Consider the following 24,215-nt stretch of genomic DNA (forward strand, 5'->3'; position numbering starts at 1 on the left):
CTGATGAGCTGGTGGAGAACTGATGAGATCGCGGAGCACTGATGAGATGGTGGAGCACTGATGAGATGGTGGAGCACTGATGAGATTGCTGAGCACTGATGAGATGGTGGAGCACTGATGAGATTGCTGAGCACTGATGAGATGGTGGAGCACTGATGAGATCGCGGAGCACTGATGAGATCGCGGAGCACTGATGAGATTGTAGAGCACTGATGAGATCGCGGAGCACTGATGAGATTGTGGAGCACTGATGAGGATTTGCTCCCACCCCCAACCAGAGATATAAAGCCCAGCGTTGGGTGGGAGAAGTCCATTATACTGTATGGAGCACAACGTGTGGGGCCACTATACTGTATGGAGCACTATGTGGTGCCATTAAACTGTATGAAGCACTATGTGGTGCCATTATACTGTATGGAGCACAACGTTGGGGCCATTATACTGTATGGAGCACAACGTGGGGCCATTATACTGTATGGAGCACAACGTGGGGCCATTGTACTGTATGGAGCACTATGTGGGGCCATTATACTGTATGGAGCACAACGTGGGGCCATTATTCTGCATGGAGCACTATGTGCGGCCATTCTGCATGGAGCAGTATATACGGTCCATTATACTGTATAGAGCACTATGGGGGCCCATTGTATTATATGGAGCATTTTTTGTGGCTATTATACTGTATGGAGCACTATGTGGGGCCCATTATACTGTATGGAGCACTATGTGGGGCCCATTATACTGTATGGAGCACTATGTGGGGCCCATTATACTGTATGGAGCACTATGTGGGGCCTATTATACTGTATGGAGCACTATGTGGGGCCCATTATACTGTATGGAGCACTATGTGGGGCCATTATACCGTATGGAGCACTATGTGGGGCCCATTATACCGTATGGAGCACTATGTGGGGCCTATTATACTGTATGGAGCACTATGTGGGGCCCATTATACTGTATGGAGCACTATGAGGGTATTACAGTTGGAAAATTAATACTGTGATGAGTTCTCCATTCTTTGATGGGTGGATTATGGGAGGGAGTACAGTAGAGTCATCATACCGTCCTGTGTTTGGGGGGCAGTTTTGTTTGGATCATACTTTATTATCCAAGGATTTTTTTTATCCTTTGCTATTACATATTTAAATTAGGCCATTGGGCCATTTGCTTTTTACTGCTCTTACATAACACATATTATTCTAGTATTTATTAATTAAAATGCACTTTGTTAGGGGCGCAACCGCTTTAAGTTTGTTTCCATATGACAACGTTCACCATTATATTTGATGATCGGAAAAGGCTTCCTGAATTGCAGCCATTTTTGTAATAAATGTGAAGTTTGGCCTCGACCTTGTCCGAGCTTTTCATGTTGACCTCCTTTCAGTTTGACATCGCCGCTTCTAGGTCTTATATTTGCAGTGTGTGGTTGGAGCGCCATCTAGTGTCTAGAGGCGATTTCACGTAAACAGCGCTATCAGAACCAGATCTTAGGGAATATGTCAGAAAGGTCTCATTTAACCCCCTTTCTGCCATGATGCACAACAGTGAAAGGGTTAAACCAGCTCCCAAACCTTCACTTTTAGGCTATGTGCCCACGTTCAGGAAAGTGTGCAGAATTTTCCTGAGCAAATCCAGCTACTTTAGCAGGAAATCCACACGCGTATTTCTAGCGGGGTTTTTTTTTGCGGATTCTTTGCGTTTGGTTCCGGAGCTTCCCAATGCAATAATATAGCGGGAAATCCGTGACAAATCCACAAAATTAATGAACATGCTGCGTTTTTTGCAGCGATGCGTTTTTATAGTGGAAAAAAAAAAACGCAACATGTGCACAAAAATTGCGGAATGCATTACAAATGATAGGATGCTTACTGTAAGCGTTTTTTAAGCATTTTGCAGCAGAAAACCGCCAAAAACACGTGAAAAAAAACACGAAAAATCCACAACGTGTGCACATAGCCTTAATTTTTTAAAATCAAATCCAGGATTAAACTCTTGCAATGGCGGCTTGTGAGCGAAGATCTGGAGTTTGCTCTGTTACTTATTAGGGGACACATTGGACACGACCTGAGCTTTTGTGGTAAATTCAGACTGTAAGACGTGAGGTTCAGAGACGGCAGGGACCCGATCAGACCAGGGCGCTGTGGGCAGTGGGTGCGGGCGCCGGGGGCAGGAGGTTCCCTCCTTTCTTCCCAAGCAGCACAATCTCCTCCTTCAGAGCCGCGATCTCTTCGGCCTGCATCTCCACCAGCTGCAGGAGCTTCTGCCTGTCCTGGACATCGGCTTTCCGCGGCCCCTGGAATTCTTCACCCTGCGCAGACAGCAGATTTTAGAAGATGACCCCCCTGAGCCCTGCAGCTTCCATCACCAACACCCGTGTCCGCTAAAATAATAATTGCAGCATTTAGCGGGGACACTTTACATATAACAATGGACTGAAGATTCCGTCACAACAGGTCTTATAAAGGTCTTCTCTAGAAGGAGAATAAGACTGCACACAGCGCCTGCGCAGGAGAATAAGACTGCACACAGCGCCTGCGCAGGAGAATAAGACTGCACACAGCGCCTGCACAGGAGAATAAGACTGCACACAGCGCCTGCACAGGAGAATAAGACTGCACACAGCGCCTGCACAGGAGAATAAGACTGCACACAGCGCCTGCGCAGGAGAATAAGACTGCACACAGCGCCTGCGCAGGAGAATAAGACTGCACACAGCGCCTGCACAGGAGAATAAGACTGTACGGTGACTGCACAAGAGAATAAGACTGCACACAGCGCCTGCACAGAAGAATAAGACTGCACACAGCGCCTGCGCAGGAGAATAAGACTGCACACAGCGCCTGCGCAGGAGAATAAGACTGCACACAGCGCCTGCACAGAAGAATAAGACTGCACACAGCGCCTGCGCAGGAGAATAAGACTGCACACAGCGCCTGCACAGAAGAATAAGACTGCACACAGCGCCTGCGCAGGAGAATAAGACTGCACGCAGCGCCTGCGCAGGAGAATAAGACTGCACACAGCGCCTGCGCAGGAGAATAAGACTGCACACAGCGCCTGCGCAGGAGAATAAGACTGCACACAGCGCCTGTGCAGGAGAATAAGACTGCACGCAGCGTCTGCACAGGAGAATAAGACTGCACACAGCGCCTGCGCAGGAGAATAAGACTGCACACAGCGCCTGCGCAGGAGAATAAGACTGCACACAGCGCCTGCACAGGAGAATAAGACTGCACGCAGCGCCTGCACAGGAGAAAAAGACTGCACGCAGCGCCTGCACAGAAGAATAAGACTGCACACAGCGCCTGCGCAGGAGAATAAGACTGCACACAGCGCCTGCGCAGGAGAATAAGACTGCACGCAGCGTCTGCACAGGAGAATAAGACTGCACGCAGCGTCTGCACAGGAGAAAAAGACTGCACACAGCGCCTGCACAGGAGACTAAGACTGCACACAGCGCCTGCACAGGAGACTAAGACTGCACACAGCGCCTGCACAGGAGAATAAGACGGCACACAGCGCCTGCACAGGAGACTAAGACTGCACACAGCGCCTGCACAGGAGAATAAGACTGCACACAGCGCCTGCACAGGAGAATAAGATGGCACACAGCGCCTGCACAGGAGACTAAGACTGCACACAGCGCCTGCACAGGAGACTAAGACTGCACACAGCGTCTGCACAGGAGAATAAGACTGCACACAGCTCCTGCACAGGAGAATAAGACTGCACACAGCGCCTGCACAGGAGAATAAGACTGCACACAGCGCCTGCACAGGAGAATAAGACTGCACACAGCGCCTGCACAGGAGAATAAGACTGCACACAGCGCCTGCACAGGAGAATAAGACTGCACACAGCGCCTGCACAGGAGACTAAGACTGCACACAGCGCCTGCACAGGAGAATAAGACTGTACTGTGACTGCACAAGAGAATAAGACTGCACACAGCGCCTGCACAGGAGAATAAGACTGCACACAGCGCCTGCACAGGAGAATAAGACTGCACACAGCGCCTGCACAGAAGAATAAGACTGCACACAGCGCCTGCACAGAAGAATAAGACTGTACTGTGACTGCACAAGAGAATAAGACTGCACACAACGCCTGCACAGGAGAATAAGACTGCACACAGCGCCTGCACAGGAGAATAAGACTGCACACAGCGCCTGCACAGGAGAATAAGACTGCACACAGCGCCTGCACAGAAGAATAAGACTGTACTGTGACTGCACAAGAGAATAAGACTGCACACAACGCCTGCACAGGAGAATAAGACTGCACACAGCGCCTGCACAGGAGAATAAGACTGCACACAGCGCCTGCACAGGAGAATAAGACTGCACACAGCGCCTGCACAGGAGAATAAGACTGCACACAGCGCCTGCATAGGAGAATAAGACTGCACACAGCACCTGCACAGGAGAATAAGACTGCACACAGAGTCTGCACAGGAGAATAAGACTGCACACAGTGCCTGCACAGGAGAATAAGACTGCACACAGTGCCTGCACAGGAGAATAAGACTGCACACAGCGCCTGCACAGGAGAATAAGACTGTACTGTGACTGCACAAGAGAATAAGACTGCACACAGCAATGGAAACAGGGGAATAAGACAAGTGTGTGTGTGTGCGCGTGTGTGTATATACTGTATATATATATATATATATATATATATATATACACACACACAGTCATGGCTGAAAGCATTGGCACCCTTGACATTTTTAAAGTATTTCTCCCAGAAAATTGTTGCATTCACACACGTTTTGTTATACCCGTTTATTTACTTTGTGTATTGGAACAAAGTAAAAAAAGAGAAGTTAGACATAATTTCACACAAAATCCTTAAAATGGGCCGGACAGAAATTGTTGGCACCTTCAACTTAATATTTGGTCACGCCCTTTGGAAGAAATAACTGCTATCAGTCGCTTCCTATAATCATCCACAAGCTTCTTTCACCTCTCAGCTGGAATTTTGGTCGACTCTTCTTTTGCAAACTGCCTCCGGTCTCTCATTGCTGCCACTTCAGAACTCTCCAGCACTTTGTTTCCATCAATTTCTGGGGGATTCTTGAAGTATGTTTGGGGTAATTGTCCTGCTGGAAGACCGATGACCTAGGACACAAACCAGCTGTCTGACACTGGGCACTACATTGCCACCCAAAATCTCTTGGTGCTCTTCACATTTCATGATGCCTTGCACACACTCATGGCCCCCAGTGCCAGAGGCAGTAAAAACAACCCCAAAATATCTCGGAACCTCCACCATATCTGACTGTAGGGACGGTGTTCTTTTCTTTGTAGGCCTTATTCTGTTTTCGGTAAACTATACAATAATGTGCTTTACTATCTTGGTCTCATCTGGCCACAAGATGTTTTCTCAGAAGGATTTTGGTTACTCATGTAGCAGTGGGGTCCTTCTGGGTCTCCTGCCATAGTGCTTCATTTCATTCACATGTGGATAGATAGTTCGCGCTGACACGCATACACCTGAGCCTGCAGGATAGCTGGAATTTCTGTGGAAATCCACAGACTATCCTGCATTGCAACCTTTCATCATTATTTCTCTGCCGTCCACATCCAGGGAGATTAGCTGCAGCGCCAAGGGTTGTAAACCTCTTGATTATGTTGCGCACTGTGGACAAAGGAACATCACTATTTCTGGAGATGGACTTGTTACCTGGAGATTGTTGATATTGTTGAACGATTTTGATTTCAAGTCCTCAGACCGTTCTCTTCTCCTCCTTCTGTTCTCCATGCTAAGGGTCCCTTTCCACTTGCGAGATAAAAAACGGTCCGTAATCTGGACCGAAAAAACGGATGGAACGTATGCGATTTTCATGCGAGTGTCATGCGAGTACAATGCGATTTTTAATCGCATCATCCGTATGACATCCGTATTACTGTCCGATTTGTACGCACCGGTGTCCTTTGAAAAGCCGGCAATTCAGCGCAGTGTACAGTAAAATCACACTGACAGGTTAGAATAGACTAGATATATACACATAGAATAGGTATATATACATATATATATGTCAGTGAGACACCTATATATGTATATTTATATTTAATGCAGCGCAAGATAGCATAAAAGCCGCTAATTCAATTGCCGGCTTTTAATTTCTCCTTCCCAAACCCGACAGGATATGAGACATGATTACATACAGTAAACCATCTCATATCCCCTTTTTTTTTGCATATTCCACACTACTAATGTTAGTAGTGTGTATGTGCAAAATTTCAGCGCTGTAGCTATTAAATTTAAGGGTTAACTCGCGGAAAAAATTGGCGTGGGCTCCCGCGCAATTTTCTCCGCCAGAGCGGTAAAGCCAGTGACTGAGGGCAGATATTAATAGCCAGGAGAGGGTCCATGGTTATTGGCCCCCCCCCGTGGCTAAAAACATCTGCCCCCAGCCACCCCAGAAAAGGCACATCTGGAAGATGCGCCTATTCTGGCACTTGGCCACTCTCTTCCCACTCCCGTGTAGCGGTGGGATATGGGGTAATGAAGGGTTAATGCCACCTTGCTATTGGAAGGTGACATTAAGCCAGATTAATAATGGAGAGGCGTCAATTATGTTACCTATCCATTATTAATCCAATTGTCTGAAAGGGTTAAAAAACACACACACATGATTACAAAGTAGTTTAATGAAATAAAGACAGCGGTTGTTGTAATAATTTATTGCTCTCTCAATCCATCAGGAACACCCTCGCTTGGCAACATAATAAACGCACAAGATACATACCTTCTGATGTCCGATCATGTCCCACGATGTAATCCATCTGAAGGGGTTAACTAATATTACAGGCAGGAGCCCTGCAAATGCAGCGGTGCTCCGTGCTTGTAATTCCCCTGCGAATGAATGAAATGTAGGTCATTGACCTACATTTCCCTCAGTCGCGGTGATGCGCCCCCTGGTGGATGTCCTCATATGACCTGGAGCGTGGGAAAAAGTTCCCAGGCTGCAGTTCATGAGAACATCCACCAGAGGGCGCCTCACCGCGACTCAATGTAATATAGATCCAGCTTTCCTTTCAGCACCCGGGGGATTACAGGCACCAGTGAGTGGTTTATCGCAGCTCGTGCCTGTAATATTAGTTAACCCCTTCAGATGGATTACCTCGTGGGACATGATCGGACACCAGAAGGTATGTATCTTGTGCGGTTATTATTTTGCCAAGCGAGGGTGTTGCTGATGGATTGAGAGAGCAATAAATTATTACAACAACCGCTGTGTTTATTTCATTAAAATACTTTGTAATCATGTGTGTGTGTGTTTTTTAACCCTTTCCTACAATTGGATTAATAATGGATAGGTGTCATAATTGACGCCTCTCCATTATTAATCTGGCTTAATGTCACCTTCCAATAGCAAGGTGGCATTAACCCTTCATTACCCCATATCCCACCCCTACAGGGAGTGGGAAGAGAGTGGCCAAGTGCCAGAATAGGCGCATCTTCCAGATGTGCCTTTTCTGGGGTGACTGGGGGCAGATGTTTTTAGCCACGGGGGGGCCAATAACCATGGACCCTCTCCTGGCTATTAATATCTGCCCTCAGTCACTGGCTTTACCGCTCTGGCGGAGAAAATTGCGCGGGAGCCCACGCCAATTTTTTCCGCCATTTAACCCTTTATTTCAGCAGCTACAGCGCTGAAATTTTGCACATACACACTACTAACATTAGTAGTGTGGAATATGCAAAAAAAAGGGGATATGAGATGGTTTACTGTATGTAATCATGTCTCATATCCTGTCGGGTTTGTGCAGGAGAAATGAGAAGCCGGCAATTGAATTAGCGGCTTTAATGCTATCTAGTGCTGCATTAAATATAAATATACATATATAGGTGTCTCACTGACATATATATATGTATATAGACACATTCTATGTGTATATATCTAGTCTATTCTAACCTGTCAGTGTGATTTTACTGTACACCGCGCTGAATTACCGGCTTTTCAAAGGACACCGGTGCGTAAAAATCGGACAGAACTCGCATGGTGCGAGTGCTGTGCGATTTTTTTCTCGCACCCATTGACTTGCATTGGCGAGTCTCGTCCGAGAATCGCAGCAATACGCAGCATGCTGCGATTTTTTTCTCAGCCGATCCAGATTTTTCTCAGTCCGATTTCGGCTGAGAAAAAAATCGCAAATCAAAAGACACCTATTAACTAACATTGGTCCGAGTGCAATCCGATTTTTTATCGGATTGCACGCGTCCGTTTTCCTCGCAAGTGGAAAGGGACCCTTAGTGTGAGACACACAATGCAAAGATCGAGGCAACTTCTCCCCTTTTTAACTGGTTTCAGGTGTGATTTTCATATTGCCCACACATGTTACTTGCAACAGGTGAGTCTGAACGAGCATCACATGCTTGAAACAAAAATCGTTTACCCACAATATTGGAAAGGTGCCAACAAAGTTATTCGACCCATTTTTGGTGTTTTGTGTGAGAGTCCAATTTGCCTTTGTTTCTCTATTTTCTGTGTTGTTCCAATGCACACAAAGGAAATAAGCGTGTGTATAACACAACCTGTGGAACTGCAATACGTTTCTGGGAGAAAGATTTCATTTTCTGGAACAATTTCAAAGGTGCTAACACTTTCGGCCATGGCTGTATACATATACACATACACACGGTGTGGACCTTTGTTTCTCCTTCCAGACCCACCACAGCCGTTTGCTGGGCATCCAGTTTGGCCTCTATGGTCTTCTTCTCGGTCAGCAGCTCGTTCAGCCTCTCCATCTTCCTTGTCTGCACCTGTGTGATTTCCATCAGGCTCCTCTTCGTTTCCATCACCTTTATCTTTTGAAGACAGGAGAAGAATATGGTGAGAATCATCAACATCACAGAAGAAGTGAGAACCTCCATCCTAATCCGAGATCTGTGTCCTTGACTCACAGCCTGCTACACTACTGAGACCCCCTGAGGCTGCACTACTGAGACCCCCTGAGGCTGCACTACTGAGACCCCCTGAGGCTGCACTACTGAGACCCCCTGAGGCTGCACTACTGAGACCCCCTGAGGCTGCACTACTGAGACCCCCTGAGGCTGCACTACTGAGACCCCCTGAGGCTGCACTACTGAGACCCCCTGAGGCTGCACTACTGAGACCCCCTGAGGCTGCACTACTGAGACCCCCTGAGGCTGCACTACTTAGACCCCCTGAGGCTGCACTACTGAGACCCCCTGAGGCTGCACTACTGAGACCCTCTGAGGCTGCACTACTGAGACCCCCTGAGGCTGCACTACTGAGACCCCCTGAGGCTGCACTACTGAGACCCCCTGAGGCTGCACTACTGAGACCCCCTGAGGCTGCACTACTGAGACCCCCTGAGGCTGCACTACTGAGACCCCCTGAGGCTGTACTACTGAGACCCCCTGAGGCTGCACTACTGAGACCCTCTGAGGCTGCACTACTGAGACCCCCTGAGGCTGCACTACTGAGACCCCCTGAGGCTGCACTACTGAGACCCCCTGAGGCTGCACTACTGAGACCCCCTGAGGCTGCACTACTGAGACCCCCTGAGGCTGCACTACTGAGACCCCCTGAGGCTGTACTACTGAGACCCCCTGAGGCTGCACTACTGAGACCCCCTGAGGCTACACTACTGAGACCCCCTGAGGCTGCACTACTGAGACCCCCTGAGGCTGCACTACTGAGACCCCCTGAGGCTGCACTACTGAGACCCCTTGAGGCTGCACTACTGAGACCCCCTGAGGCTGCACTACTGAGACCCCCTGAGGCTGTACTACTGAGACCCCCTGAGGCTGCACTACTGAGACCCCCTGAGGCTACACTACTGAGACCCCCTGAGGCTGCACTACTGAGACCCCCTGAGGCTGCACTACTGAGACCCCCTGAGGCTGCACTACTGAGACCCTCTGAGGCTGCACTACTGAGACCCCCTGAGGCTGCACTACTGAGACCCCCTGAGGCTGCACTACTGAGACCCCCTGAGGCTGCACTACCGAGACCATGATGCCTCCAAGTCTCATCTATCATCCGCATCAATCCTCACATACATTATATGGACAGAAGACACAGGTCTTACTGAATACTATTTTATCCTTCAGCCCCATCACCCCCGATATATAACATCTGGCCCCACGGTGTAGAAGATCTGGTGCCATTGCCTCTTGGTCTTTACCATGCGGCCCCTCGCCCCCGATGTATAATCTTCAGCTCCATTTCCCCCAGCGTATAACTTCCGGCCCCATTTCCCTAGGTATATCCTCTGTCCCCTCGCCCCCGGCATATACCCTCTGTCCCCTGCTCCTGCTATATAATCTCTGGCTCCTGGTGTTTAGCTTCTGGACCCATTTCCCAAGGTACAAAACCTCAGTCCTCTCACCCCTGGTATATAACCTCTGGCCCCTCACTCTTTGTGTATAACCTCCGGACAGAGAAGCCCCCGGAGGTGGATGTGGGGGGCACATACTTTCTCCATATTAATGTGTATGGATGTAGATGAGGACACAGAAGCCCCCGGAGGTGGATGTGGGGGGCACATACTTTCCCCATATTAATGTCTATGGATGTAGATGAGGACACAGAAGCCCCCGGAGGTGGATGTGGGGGGCACATACTTTCTCCATATTAATGTCTATGGATGTAGATGAGGACACAGAAGCCCCCGGAGGTGGATGTGGGGGGCACATACTTTCTCCATATTAATGTCTATGGATGTAGATGAGGACAGTGAAGCCCCCGGAGGTGGATGTGGGGGGCACATACTTTCTCCATATTAATGTCTATGGATGTAGAGAAGGACACAGAAGCCCCCGGAGGTGGATGTGGGGGGCACATACTTTCCCCATATTAATGTCTATGGATGTAGAGGAGGACAGAGAAGCCCCCGGAGGTGGATGTGGGGGGCACATACTGTCTCCATATTAATGTCTATGGATGTAGATGAGGACAGAGAAGCCCCCGGAGGTGGATGTGGGGGGGAACATACTTTCTCCATATTAATGTATATGGATGTAGATGAGGACACAGAAGCCCCCGGAGGTGGATGTGGGGGGCACATACTTTCCCCATATTAATGTCTATGGATGTAGAGAAGGACACAGAAGCCCCCGGAGGTGGATGTGGGGGGCACATACTTTCTCCATATTAATGTCTATAGATGTAGATGAGGACAGAGAAGCCCCCCGGAGGTGGATGTGGGGGGCACATACTGTCTCCATATTAATGTCTATGGATGTAGATGAGGACAGAGAAGCCCCCGGAGGAGGATGTGGGGGGCACATACTTTCTCCATATTAATGTCTATGGATGTAGATGAGGACAGAGAAGCCCCCCGGAGGTGGATGTGGGGGGCACATACTGTCTCCATATTAATGTCTATGGATGTAGATGAGGACAGAGAAGCCCCCGGAGGTGGACGTGGGGGGCACATACTTTCTCCATATTAATGTCTATGGATGTAGATGAGGACAGAGAAGCCCCCGGAGGTGGATGTGGGGGGGAACATACTTTCTCCATATTAATGTATATGGATGTAGATGAGGACACAGAAGCCCCCGGAGGTGGATGTGGGGGGCACATACTTTCCCCATATTAATGTCTATGGATGTAGAGAAGGACACAGAAGCCCCCGGAGGTGGATGTGGGGGGCACATACTTTCTCCATATTAATGTCTATAGATGTAGATGAGGACAGAGAAGCCCCCCGGAGGTGGATGTGGGGGGCACATACTGTCTCCATATTAATGTCTATGGATGTAGATGAGGACAGAGAAGCCCCCGGAGGAGGATGTGGGGGGCACATACTTTCTCCATATTAATGTCTATGGATGTAGATGAGGACAGAGAAGCCCCCGGAGGTGGATGTGGGGGGGAACATACTTTCTCCATATTAATGTGTATGGATGTAGATGAGGACACAGAAGCCCCCGGAGGTGGATGTGGGGGGCACATACTTTCTCCATATTAATGTCTATGGATGTAGAGAAGGACACAGAAGCCCCCGGAGGTGGATGTGGGGGGCACATACTTTCCCCATATTAATGTCTATGGATGTAGAGGAGGACAGAGAAGCCCCCGGAGGTGGATGTGGGGGGCACATACTTTCTCCATATTAATGTCTATAGATGTAGATGAGGACAGAGAAGCCCCCGGAGGTGGATGTGGGGGGCACATACTGTCTCCATATTAATGTCTATGGATGTAGATGAGGACAGAGAAGCCCCCGGAGGAGGATGTGGGGGGCACATACTTTCTCCATATTAATGTCTATGGATGTAGATGAGGACAGAGAAGCCCCCGGAGGTGGATGTGGGGGGCACATACTTTCTCCATATTAATGTCTATGGATGTAGATGAGGACAGAGAAGCCCCCGGAGGTGGATGTGGGGGGCACATACTGTCTCCATATTAATGTCTATGGATGTAGATGAGGACAGAGAAGCCCCCGGAGGAGGATGTGGGGGGCACATACTTTCTCCATATTAATGTCTATGGATGTAGATGAGGACAGAGAAGCCCCCGGAGGTGGATGTGGGGGGGAACATACTTTCTCCATATTAATGTATATGGATGTAGATGAGGACACAGAAGCCCCCGGAGGTGGATGTGGGGGGCACATACTTTCCCCATATTAATGTCTATGGATGTAGAGAAGGACACAGAAGCCCCCGGAGGTGGATGTGGGGGGCACATACTTTCTCCATATTAATGTCTATAGATGTAGATGAGGACAGAGAAGCCCCCCGGAGGTGGATGTGGGGGGCACATACTGTCTCCATATTAATGTCTATGGATGTAGATGAGGACAGAGAAGCCCCCGGAGGAGGATGTGGGGGGCACATACTTTCTCCATATTAATGTCTATGGATGTAGATGAGGACAGAGAAGCCCCCCGGAGGTGGATGTGGGGGGCACATACTGTCTCCATATTAATGTCTATGGATGTAGATGAGGACAGAGAAGCCCCCGGAGGTGGACGTGGGGGGCACATACTTTCTCCATATTAATGTCTATGGATGTGGATGAGGACAGAGAAGCCCCCGGAGGTGGATGTGGGGGGGAACATACTTTCTCCATATTAATGTATATGGATGTAGATGAGGACACAGAAGCCCCCGGAGGTGGATGTGGGGGGCACATACTTTCCCCATATTAATGTCTATGGATGTAGAGAAGGACACAGAAGCCCCCGGAGGTGGATGTGGGGGGCACATACTTTCTCCATATTAATGTCTATAGATGTAGATGAGGACAGAGAAGCCCCCCGGAGGTGGATGTGGGGGGCACATACTGTCTCCATATTAATGTCTATGGATGTAGATGAGGACAGAGAAGCCCCCGGAGGAGGATGTGGGGGGCACATACTTTCTCCATATTAATGTCTATGGATGTAGATGAGGACAGAGAAGCCCCCGGAGGTGGATGTGGGGGGCACATACTGTCTCCATATTAATGTCTATGGATGTAGATGAGGACAGAGAAGCCCCCGGAGGTGGATGTGGGGGGCACATACTGTCTCCATATTAATGTCTATGGATGTAGATGAGGACAGAGAAGCCCCCGGAGGAGGATGTGGGGGGCACATACTTTCTCCATATTAATGTCTATGGATGTAGATGAGGACAGAGAAGCCCCCGGAGGTGGATGTGGGGGGCACATACTTTCTCCATATTAATGTCTATGGATGTAGATGAGGACAGAGAAGCCCCCGGAGGTGGATGTGGGGGGCACATACTGTCTCCATATTAATGTCTATGGATGTAGATGAGGACAGAGAAGCCCCCGGAGGAGGATGTGGGGGGCACATACTTTCTCCATATTAATGTCTATGGATGTAGATGAGGACAGAGAAGCCCCCGGAGGTGGATGTGGGGGGGAACATACTTTCTCCATATTAATGTATATGGATGTAGATGAGGACAGAGAAGCCCCCGGAGGTGGATGTGGGGGGCACATACTTTCTCCATATTAATGTCTATAGATGTAGATGAGGACAGAGAAGCCCCCGGAGGTGGATGTGGGGGGGAACATACTTTCTCCATATTAATGTCTATGGATGTAGATGAGGACAGAGAAGCCCCCGGAGGTGGATGTGGGGGGCACATACTTTCTCCATATTAATGTCTATGGATGTAGATGAGGACAGAGAAGCCCCCGGAGGAGGATGTGGGGGGCACATACTTTCTCCATATTAATGTCTATGGATGTAGATGAGGACAGAGAAGCCCCCGGAGGAGGATGTGGGGGCACATACTTTCTCCATATTAATGTCTATAGATGTAGAGGAGGACAGAGAAGCCCCCGGAGGAGGATGTGGGGGGCACATACTTTCTCCATATTAATGTGTATGGATGTAGATGAGGACAGAGAAGCCCCCGGAGGAGGATGTGGGGGGCACATACTTTCTCCATATTAATGTCTATGGATGTAGATGAGGACAGAGAAGCCCCCGGAGGTGGATGTGGGGGGCACATACTTTCTCCATATTAATGTGTATGGATGTAGATGAGGACAGAGAAGCCCCCGGAGGAGGATGTGGGGGGCACATACTTTCTCCATATTAATGTGTATGGATGTAGATGAGGACAGAGAAGCCCCCGGAGGAGGATGTGGGGGGCACATACTTTCTCCATATTAATGTGTATGGATGTAGATGAGGACAGAGAAGCCCCCGGAGGTGGATGTGGGGGGCACATACTTTCTCCATATTAATGTCTATAGATGTAGATGAGGACAGAGAAGCCCCCGGAGGAGGATGTGGGGGGCACATACTTTCTCCATATTAATGTGTATGGATGTAGATGAGGACAGAGAAGCCCCCGGAGGAGGATGTGGGGGGCACATACTTTCTCCATATTAATGTGTATGGATGTAGATGAGGACAGAGAAGCCCCCGGAGGTGGATGTGGGGGGCACATACTTTCTCCATATTAATGTCTATGGATGTAGATGAGGACAGAGAAGCCCCCCGGAGGAGGATGTGGGGGGCACATACTTTCTCCATATTAATGTCTATAGATGTAGATGAGGACAGAGAAGCCCCCGGAGGAGGATGTGGGGGGCACATACTTTCTCCATATTAATGTGTATGGATGTAGATGAGGACAGAGAAGCCCCCGGAGGAGGATGTGGGGGGCACATACTTTCTCCATATTAATGTGTATGGATGTAGATGAGGACAGAGAAGCCCCCGGAGGAGGATGTGGGGGCACATACTTTCTCCATATTAATGTGTATGGATGTAGATGAGGACAGAGAAGCCCCCGGAGGTGGATGTGGGGGGCACATACTTTCTCCATATTAATATCTATGGATGTAGATGAGGACAGAGAAGCCCCCGGAGGAGGATGTGGGGGGCACATACTTTCTCCATATTAATGTCTATGGATGTAGATGAGGACAGAGAAGCCCCCGAGGTGGATGTGGGGGGCACATACTTTCTCCATATTAATGTCTATAGATGTAGATGAGGACAGAGAAGCCCCCGGAGGTGGATGTGGGGGGCACATACTTTCTCCATATTAATGTCTATGGATGTAGATGAGGACAGAGAAGCCCCCGGAGGAGGATGTGGGGGGCACATACTTTCTCCATATTAATGTCTATGGATGTAGATGAGGACAGAGAAGCCCCCGAGGTGGATGTGGGGGGCACATACTTTCTCCATATTAATGTGTATGGATGTAGATGAGGACAGAGAAGCCCCCGGAGGAGGATGTGGGGGCACATACTTTCTCCATATTAATGTGTATGGATGTAGATGAGGACAGAGAAGCCCCCGGAGGAGGATGTGGGGGGCACATACTTTCTCCATATTAATGTCTATGGATGTAGATGAGGACAGAGAAGCCCCCGGAGGAGGATGTGGGGGCACATACTTTCTCCATATTAATGTGTATGGATGTAGATGAGGACAGAGAAGCCCCCGGAGGTGGATGTGGGGGGCACATACTTTCTCCATATTAGTGTCTATGGATGTAGATGAGGACAGTGAAGCCCCCGGAGGTGGATGTGGGGGGCACATACTTTCCCCATATTAATGTCTATGGATGTAGAGGAGGACAGAGAAGCCCCCGGAGGTGGATGTGGGGGGCACATACTTTCTCCATATTAATGTCTATAGATGTAGATGAGGACAGAGAAGCCCCCGGAGGTGGATGTGGGGGGCACATACTTTCTCCATATTAATGTCTATGGATGTAGATGAGGACAGTGAAGCCCCCGGAGGAGGATGTGGGGGGCACATACTGTCTCCATATTAATGTCTATGGATGTAGATGAGGACAGAGAAGCCCCCGGAGGAGGATGTGGGGGGCACATACTTTCTCCATATTAATGTCTATGGATGTAGATGAGGACAGAGAAGCCCCCGGAGGTGGATGTGGGGGGGAACATACTTTCTCCATATTAATGTATATGGATGTAGATGAGGACAGAGAAGCCCCCGGAGGAGGATGTGGGGGGCACATACTCTCTCCATATTAATGTCTATGGATGTAGATGAGGACAGAGAAGCCCCCGGAGGTGGATGTGGGGGGCACATACTTTCTCCATATTAATGTCTATAGATGTAGATGAGGACAGAGAAGCCTCCGGAGGAGGATGTGGGGGGCACATACTTTGTCCATATTAATGTCTATGGATGTAGATGAGGACAGAGAAGCCCCCGGAGGTGGATGTGGGGGGCACATACTCTCTCCATATTAATGTCTATAGATGTAGATGAGGACAGAGAAGCCTCCGGAGGTGGATGTGGGGGGCACATACTTTCTCCATATAATTGATATATACACACAATACTGCCACTGTTCCACCTGAACAGACCACAGATACTGACCGGACGGCCATTTACCTCCACGCTGCTGGCTCTCAGTAGTGCCGCCTCAGGCTTTCAGTAACTTTGAGAAATATTCAGCATTTCAGCATGGAGATAAATGACTTATCGGCACTAGCACTGGGTGGGTTCGTCTACAGCCTCGTGTCTCTGGTAGTTCAGGTCAGGTGTGTGGCGTCACCCGTCCTCACCTTCCAGAGAGCGATCTCACGGTCCATCTCCTCCTGCCTCTGGGCTGACTTCATCTTCAGCTCCTCCAGGCCGGTGTTCACAGACAGGGTCTGCAGAGCCTCCAGGTCCACCAGACGGCCGAACTTCATCATCATCTGCTGGCGGCACTGCTCCTCCAGACCTGGATACAGTACACATAAGTGTGATGGCTCAGCGGTGGGCTCCCGGGTCACCCGGGTCCCCCACTTGGCGGAGGCTATGGATGATGGACGCCAGGTCACTCACTCTCAATCTTGGTCTCCATCTCCTTCTTCTCTCGGATCAGCTGCTTGTGTTGCTCCTTGGCCTTTTTGTACAGTTCTCGCTGCTCCACCTTCTCCATCTGGAGCTCCCGGATCCGGAGCTGCAGAGCCTCTAAGTAATGGTTGGTGAAGACCAGGACCTGCGACAAGTCACAGGGAATCTCTCCATTTGTGATGTAATCCACCTGCAGAAGGTAAAGCACATGGTATCCTGAGCATCGCTAGATAAGAGGAGAACGGACAGCAAACTGTGCTCCCCACTGCCCAACACTAAAGAATAATAATATAGTGTAGGGTCCAACAGGGACGTGTAGTGTACACGGTGTTCCAAATTATTATGCAAATTGGATTTAAGTGTCATAAAGATTTAATTGGTTTTTTTTCAAATAAACTCGTGGATGGTATTGGGTCTCAGGGCTCAATGAATCACTGAAATCAATCTTAAACACATGTGATAATTAGTTTTCCAGGTGATTCTAATTAAAGGAAAACTACTTAAAAATGATGTTCCACATTATTAAGCAGGCCACAGGTTTCAAGTAACATGGGAAAGAAAAAGGATCTCTCTGCTGCTGAAAAGCATCAAATAGTGCAATGCCTTGGTCAAGGGATGAAAACATTAGATATTTCCCGAAAACTTAAGAGTGATCATCATACTGTGAAGAGATTTGTGGCTGAATCCAAGCACAGACGTGTTCGTGCTGATAAAGGCATAATGAGGAAGGTTTCTGCCAGACAAGTTCATCGGATGCTAAAAAGCCATTACAAAGCAGCAAACAGATATTTGAAGCTGCTGGTGCTTCTGGAGTCCCTCGAACCTCAAGGTGTAGGCTCCTTACAAAGGCTTTCTGTGGAGCATAAACCTACTAATCAGCCACCCTTAAACAGTGTTCACAAGCAGAAGCAGTTGCAGTGGGCCCAGACATACATGAAGACTAATTTTCTAACAGTCTTGTTTACTGATGAGTGTCGAGCAACCCTGGATGGTCCAAATGGATGGAGTAGTGGATGGTTGGTGGATGGCCACCATGTCCCAACAAGGCTGCAACGTCAGCAAGGGGGTGGAGAAGTCATGTTTGGGGCCAGAATCACGGGGAAACAGCTGGTGGGGCCCTTTAAGGTTCCTGAAGGTGTGAAAAGGACCTCTGCAAAGTATATAGAGTTTCTGACTGACAACTTTCCTCCATGGTATAAAAAGCAGAAACATGCCTTCAGGAACAAAATCATCTTCATGCTGACAATGCCCCATCTCATGCTGCAAAGAATACCTCATTGGCTGCTATGGGCATAAAAGGAGATAAACTCATGGTGCGGCCACCATCTTCCCCTGACCTCAACCCTATAGAGAACCTTTGGAGGATCATCAAGCAAAAGATCTATGAGGGTGGGAGGCCGTTCACATCAAAGCAGCAGCTCTGGGAGGGAAGAAATACAAGCAGAAACTCTCGAAAAACTCACAAGTTCAATGGAGGCAAGAATTGTGAAGGTGACATCAAAGAAGGGTCCTATGTTACATGTAACTTGGCCTGTTAGGAGGTTCTGGAGATAAATACAGTAGCTTTTTTTGTTCAGTGAATGTGACCTCCTAATAAATCCTAATAAAATTCGATGTATAATCTAACGGGTGATGACTTTTATTAGACTGACTGTCATTTGCACCGACCATTTAGACAAATCCGAGAAAAATGTCATTTGCATAATAATTTGGAACATGGTGTAGTGTCCATCAGGTACGTGTAGTGTAGTGTCCAGCAGGGATGTGTAGTGTAGTGTCCAGCAGGGATGTGTAGTGTAGTGTCCAGTAGGGATGTGTAGTGCAGTGTCCAGTAGGGATGTGTAGTGTAGTGTCCAGTAGGGATGTGTAGTGCAGTGTCCAGTAGGGATGTGTAGTGCAGTGTCCAGTAGGGATGTGTAGTGTAGTGTCCAGTAGGGATGTGTAGTGCAGTGTCCAGCAGGGATGTGTAGTGCAGTGTCCAGTAGGGATGTGTAGTGTAGTGTCCAGTAGGGATGTGTAGTGCAGTGTCCAGCAGGGATGTGTAGTGCAGTGTCCAGTAGGGATGTGTAGTGTAGTGTCCAGTAGGGATGTGTAGTGCAGTGTCCAGTAGGGATGTGTAGTGCAGTGTCCAGCAGGGATGTGTAGTGCAGTGTCCAGTAGGGATGTGTAGTGTAGTGTCCAGTAGGGATGTGTAGTGCAGTGTCCAGCAGGGATGTGTAGTGCAGTGTCCAGTAGGGATGTGTAGTGTAGTGTCCAGTAGGGATGTGTAGTGCAGTGTCCAGCAGGGATGTGTAGTGTAGTGTCCAGTAGGGATGTGTAGTGCAGTGTCCAGCAGGGATGTGTAGTGTAGTGTCCAGTAGGGATGTGTAGTGTAGTGTCCAGCAGGGACGTGTAGTGCAGTATCCAGTAGGAATGTGTAGTGTAGTGTAGTGTCCAGCAGGGATGTGTAGTGCAGTGTCCAGCAGGGATGTGTAGTGTAGTGTCCAGTAGGGATGTGTAGTGTAGTGTCCAGCAGGGACGTGTAGTGCAGTATCCAGTAGGGATGTGTAGTGTAGTGTCCAGCAGGGACGTGTAGTGCAGTAGCCAGTAGGGATGTGTAGTGTAGTGTCCAGTAGGGATGTGTAGTGTAGTGTCCAGTAGGGATGTGTAGTGTAGTGTCCAGTAGGGATGTGTAGTGTAGTGTCCAGCAGGGACGTGTAGTGCAGTATCCAGTAGGGATGTGTAGTGTAGTGTCCAGTAGGGATGTGTAGTGCAGTGTCCAGTAGGGATGTGTAGTGTAGAGTAGGGATGTGTAGTGTAGTGTCCAGCAGGTATGTGTAGTGCAGTATCCAGTAGGGATGTGTAGTGTCCAGTAGGGATGTGTAGTGTAGTGTCCAGCAGGTATGTGTAGTGTAGTGTCCAGTAGGGATGTGTAGTGTAGTGTAGAGTACGGATGTGTAGTGTAGTGTCCAGTAGGGATGTGTAGTGTAGTGTAGAGTACGGATGTGTAGTGTAGTGTCCAGTAGGGATGTGTAGTGTAGTGTCCAGCAGGGACGTGTAGTGCAGTAGCCAGTAGGGATGTGTAGTGTAGTGTCCAGTAGGGATGTGTAGTGTAGTGTCCAGCAGGGATGTGTAGTGTAGTGTCCAGTAGGGATGTGTAGTGTAGTGTCCAGTAGGGATGTGTAGTGTAGTGTCCAGCAGGGATGTGTAGTGTAGTGTCCAGTAGGGATGTGTAGTGTAGTGTCCAGTAGGGATGTGTAGTGTAGTGTCCAGCAGGGATGTGTAGTGTAGTGTCCAGTAGGGATGTGTAGTGTAGTGTAGAGTACGGATGTGTAGTGTAGTGTCCAGTAGGGATGTGTAGTGTAGTGTCCAGCAGGGATGTGTAGTGCAGTGTAGAGTAGGGATGTGTAGTGTAGTGTCCAGTAGGGATGTGTAGTGTAGTGTCGTGTCTAGTAGGGATGTGTAGTGTAGTGTCCAGTAGGGATGTGTAGTGTAGTGTCCAGCAGGGATGTGTAGTGTAGTGTCCAGTAGGGATGGGTAGTGTAGTGTAGAGTACGGATGTGTAGTGTAGTGTCCAGCAGGGATGTGTAGTGTAGTGTAGTGTCCAGTAGGGATGTGTAGTGTAGTGTCCAGTAGGGATGTGTAGTGCAGTGTCCAGTAGGGATGTGTAGTGTAGTGTAGTGTCCAGTAGGGATGTGTAGTGTAGTGTCCAGTAGGGATGTGTAGTGCAGTGTCCAGTAGGGATGTGTAGTGCCGTCCGTACCTGGTGAAGCTTTAGCGGGACCACCACGTACAACTCGTTGAGCTTCTGCTGCTTCTCGCGCTGGAACACTTCCAGCTCGGCCTCCGCCGTCTTCAGGGTCACTTCCACAAACTTAACCTGTCAGCGTCAGAAGTAAGCAGATATAAAATCCATCACAGGTACACATCGTCCCTATGGGGGCTATGTCCGCGTCCCCTGCAGGCGATCAGTGATTGGACAGATGTTCTATAATACCAGGCAGCAGAGGTCCCTGACCGCAGGACTTCTCATATCCTTACACATGATGTCTGACAGTGTATATTTCACCACACAACACATTATATAGCATTGTGACACAATCCTAGAGACATATCAGGCCATGTTCACACTTTGCGGGTTTTACCGCGGATCCGCAGCGTTTTTGCAGCTGCGGGTCCGCAGCAATTTCCACTGCGTTTACAGTTACATGTAAACCTATGGAAACAGCAATCCACTGTGCACATGCTGCGGGAAAAAACACGCAGAAACGCAGCAATTTACATTCCGCAGCATGTCATTTCTTTGTGCAGAATCGCTGCGATTCTGCACACATAGGAATGCATTGATCTGCTAACTTCCCGCATGGGGCTGTGCCCACGATACGGGAAGTAAGCGGATAATGTCCAGATGGTACCCGGGGAGGAGGAGAGGAGACTCTCCTCCAGGCCCTGGGAACCATATTAGTGTAAAAAAAAAAATAATTAAAATAAAAAATAATGATATACTCACCTCTCAGAGCTGCACGCGGCTGTCCAGTCTCAGTTGCTGTGCGAGCAGGACCTGCGGTGACGTCGCGGTCACATGACCGTGATGATGCCACGGTCACATGACCGTGACGTCACGAAGGTCCATCTCGCACAGCATCTTTGGAACCGGATCGCCGCGTGCAGCGCCGAGGAGATTGGGACGTCAGAGGGGGTGAGTATAACCATTTTTTATTATTTTTAACATTACTATTGATGCTGCATATTGCTGCATATGCAGCATCAATAGTATAGGAGTAAAACCCGCAGCGGAAACTGGAAGACAAACCGCGATAAATCTGCAGGGATAACCACAGCGGGTTTGCCCTGCAGATTTATCAAATCCGCTGCGGGAGAACCCGCAGAGCACACCGCAAAGTGTGCACATAGCCTCATACATCATATCATACACTGTTTTTTTCTCTGCTGTAGATCTATCAGTTTTCAGAAAACTGATTGGCAACTTTCTGTGTACTCTGTGCATAGGCAGAAAGCACCATCTGCTCCTCCTCCCTGTCTTCCTCCTCATTCCCCTCCTCACCCCATCCATGTAGGAGAGACAGGACAAAGCTTGTGCAGCTACTAGCCTCAGTTGCGCTAGCTCCTGTTCCTCCTCCTCAGCCTCCACCTCCTCATTGTTACCCAATCCTTGCTGAGCAGATGAGATGAGGCTGGGTTGGCTACAAGCTCTCTGTTATGTCTTCCTCCTTCTCCACCTGGTCCGCATACAAAGCTTCATGTTTAATTGGGAGCAGCGACTGTTCAAGTAGGCACAGAAGCGGGATAGCTGCACTGACTATGGCGTCATTGCCGCTCACCATCTTTGTGGAGTCCTCAAACTCTTGGAGAACAGACATCAATACCCACTCTTCAGTTGTTATGTGCGGAGGCTGACCAGAATACCGATGGGCGTGTTGCAGCTGGTACTCAACCACTGGCCTCTACTGCTCACAAATCCTTGCCAGCATGTGCAGTGTGGAGTTCCAGAGTGTGGTTATGTTGCACACCAGTCGGTGAGCTGGCGCTTGCATGCACTGCGGCAGCACTGCCAGAGATTGGCGGCAGATGTAGCCGACTTGCAGAAATGGGTGCTGACATGGCGTACCTTGATCAGAAGCTCTGGCAAATCTGGGCAGGTTTTCAGAAACCGCTGAACTACCAAGTTGAGCATGTGGGCGAGGCATGGTATGTGTGTGAGTTTGCCAAGCTTCACAGCCGCCACCAGGTTACGGCCATTATGTGGCGAGAGCCTCAGATCTGTCTGGTCTGTTATTCCTTTCAATAACTCAGCCGCGGTGTGCGGTTTCCATCCTAGACAAATTATCTTCAGCAGAGTCTGTTGCCGCTTCGCTGAGGCAGTGCTGCAGAGCTTCCAGCTGATGTGGACGACGTGCTCTGAGATAGCACATCGGAGATGGAGGATGAGGAGGAGCAGGAGGGGTGCAAGAACTGATGTAGCAGGTGGAGGAAACCCTGATAGAATTAGGGCCAGCAATCCTCAGCATCGGTAGAACATGTGCCGTGCCAGGGTGGGACTCGGCCCCAGCCTCCAAAATATTCACCCAGTGTGCCATCAGGGAAATGTAGCGCCCCTGGCCAAAAGCGCTTGTTCACATGTCGGTCGTAAAGTGGACAATCCCAGTAACCGCATTGGTAAGGGCATGATGATGTTTCTGGACACATGCTGGTACAAGGCAGGAACTCCAAAACATGAAAAATATTGGTGGTTGGGGACAGAGTACGAAGGGACCAAATTTGTACATGCAGTGCCCCAGATTCCTGGTCGATGCAGTACTGACGCTCCGCCACTAAGGGGAGTGATGGTGCGTCTGATGCCACTAAAGGAGTTCACCTGACCAGGTATCAGTCACACACTACACTTCACACTCCGGCCACCAGGGGGAGCAAAGGGTTCTATGTATTAGGCCACTCCTCACACTCTGGTAAAACTGGGGGTTGGATAGGAAGTTAGAGAGAAGCTGACTGGGTTTTGCCCAGGTAACAGCTAGTGAGAGAAGAGCGTTGCTTCGGAAGATCCAGGGGGGTCCCTGTCAGCGGTGGGATCCTGGCAGAGGCCTAGCAAAGGACAGATCATTACGGAGCCGCGCCTGCACCTCATTGCGGCGGCATCTTAAGAAAGGACACGAAGCAAAGTATATTGTGGAGAAGTGAGAAACGAGATCACAGCACAAAGGCGATAGAACCAGTAGGAGTCGTGCCCCGAAATCGGCAACATCCTTCTGAGGCGCGTAGCCGGTGGCCGGAACGCCGAGGAAGTATTGGGCTCCAAGCATTACTTTGAACTACGGCAGAGCAGTTAACTTTAGGTTGGCTGTCTCACCTAAATCACCTAATGAAGACAACGGAGGCAATTGTGGGAGAGGGGCGTCTCTAGGGTCCCTATAAAATAACTCCAGGCCT

At 49.2% G+C, this 24,215-nt stretch overlaps 1 protein-coding gene across 1 annotated transcript in view; it reads right to left on the bottom strand.

Annotated features, from left to right (window-relative positions):
- Window positions 1-1,195: 1,195 nt before the first annotated feature.
- Window positions 1,196-24,215, bottom strand: part of CFAP44 (cilia and flagella associated protein 44) — a 106,366-nt gene continuing 83,346 nt past the window's right edge. The window contains exons 31-35 of the mRNA XM_077293670.1: window positions 21,034-21,150; window positions 17,280-17,481; window positions 17,015-17,175; window positions 8,686-8,820; window positions 1,196-2,311 (exon numbers count right to left, since the gene is read on the bottom strand). Of these exons, the coding sequence (XP_077149785.1) occupies window positions 2,129-2,311; window positions 8,686-8,820; window positions 17,015-17,175; window positions 17,280-17,481; window positions 21,034-21,150 (798 nt within the window). The 3' untranslated portion in view covers window positions 1,196-2,128. The remainder of the gene's footprint in view (window positions 2,312-8,685; window positions 8,821-17,014; window positions 17,176-17,279; window positions 17,482-21,033; window positions 21,151-24,215) is intronic.

Source organism: Ranitomeya variabilis, chromosome 3 (assembly GCF_051348905.1).
Source record: "Ranitomeya variabilis isolate aRanVar5 chromosome 3, aRanVar5.hap1, whole genome shotgun sequence".
Lineage (NCBI taxonomy): Eukaryota > Metazoa > Chordata > Amphibia > Anura > Dendrobatidae > Ranitomeya > Ranitomeya variabilis.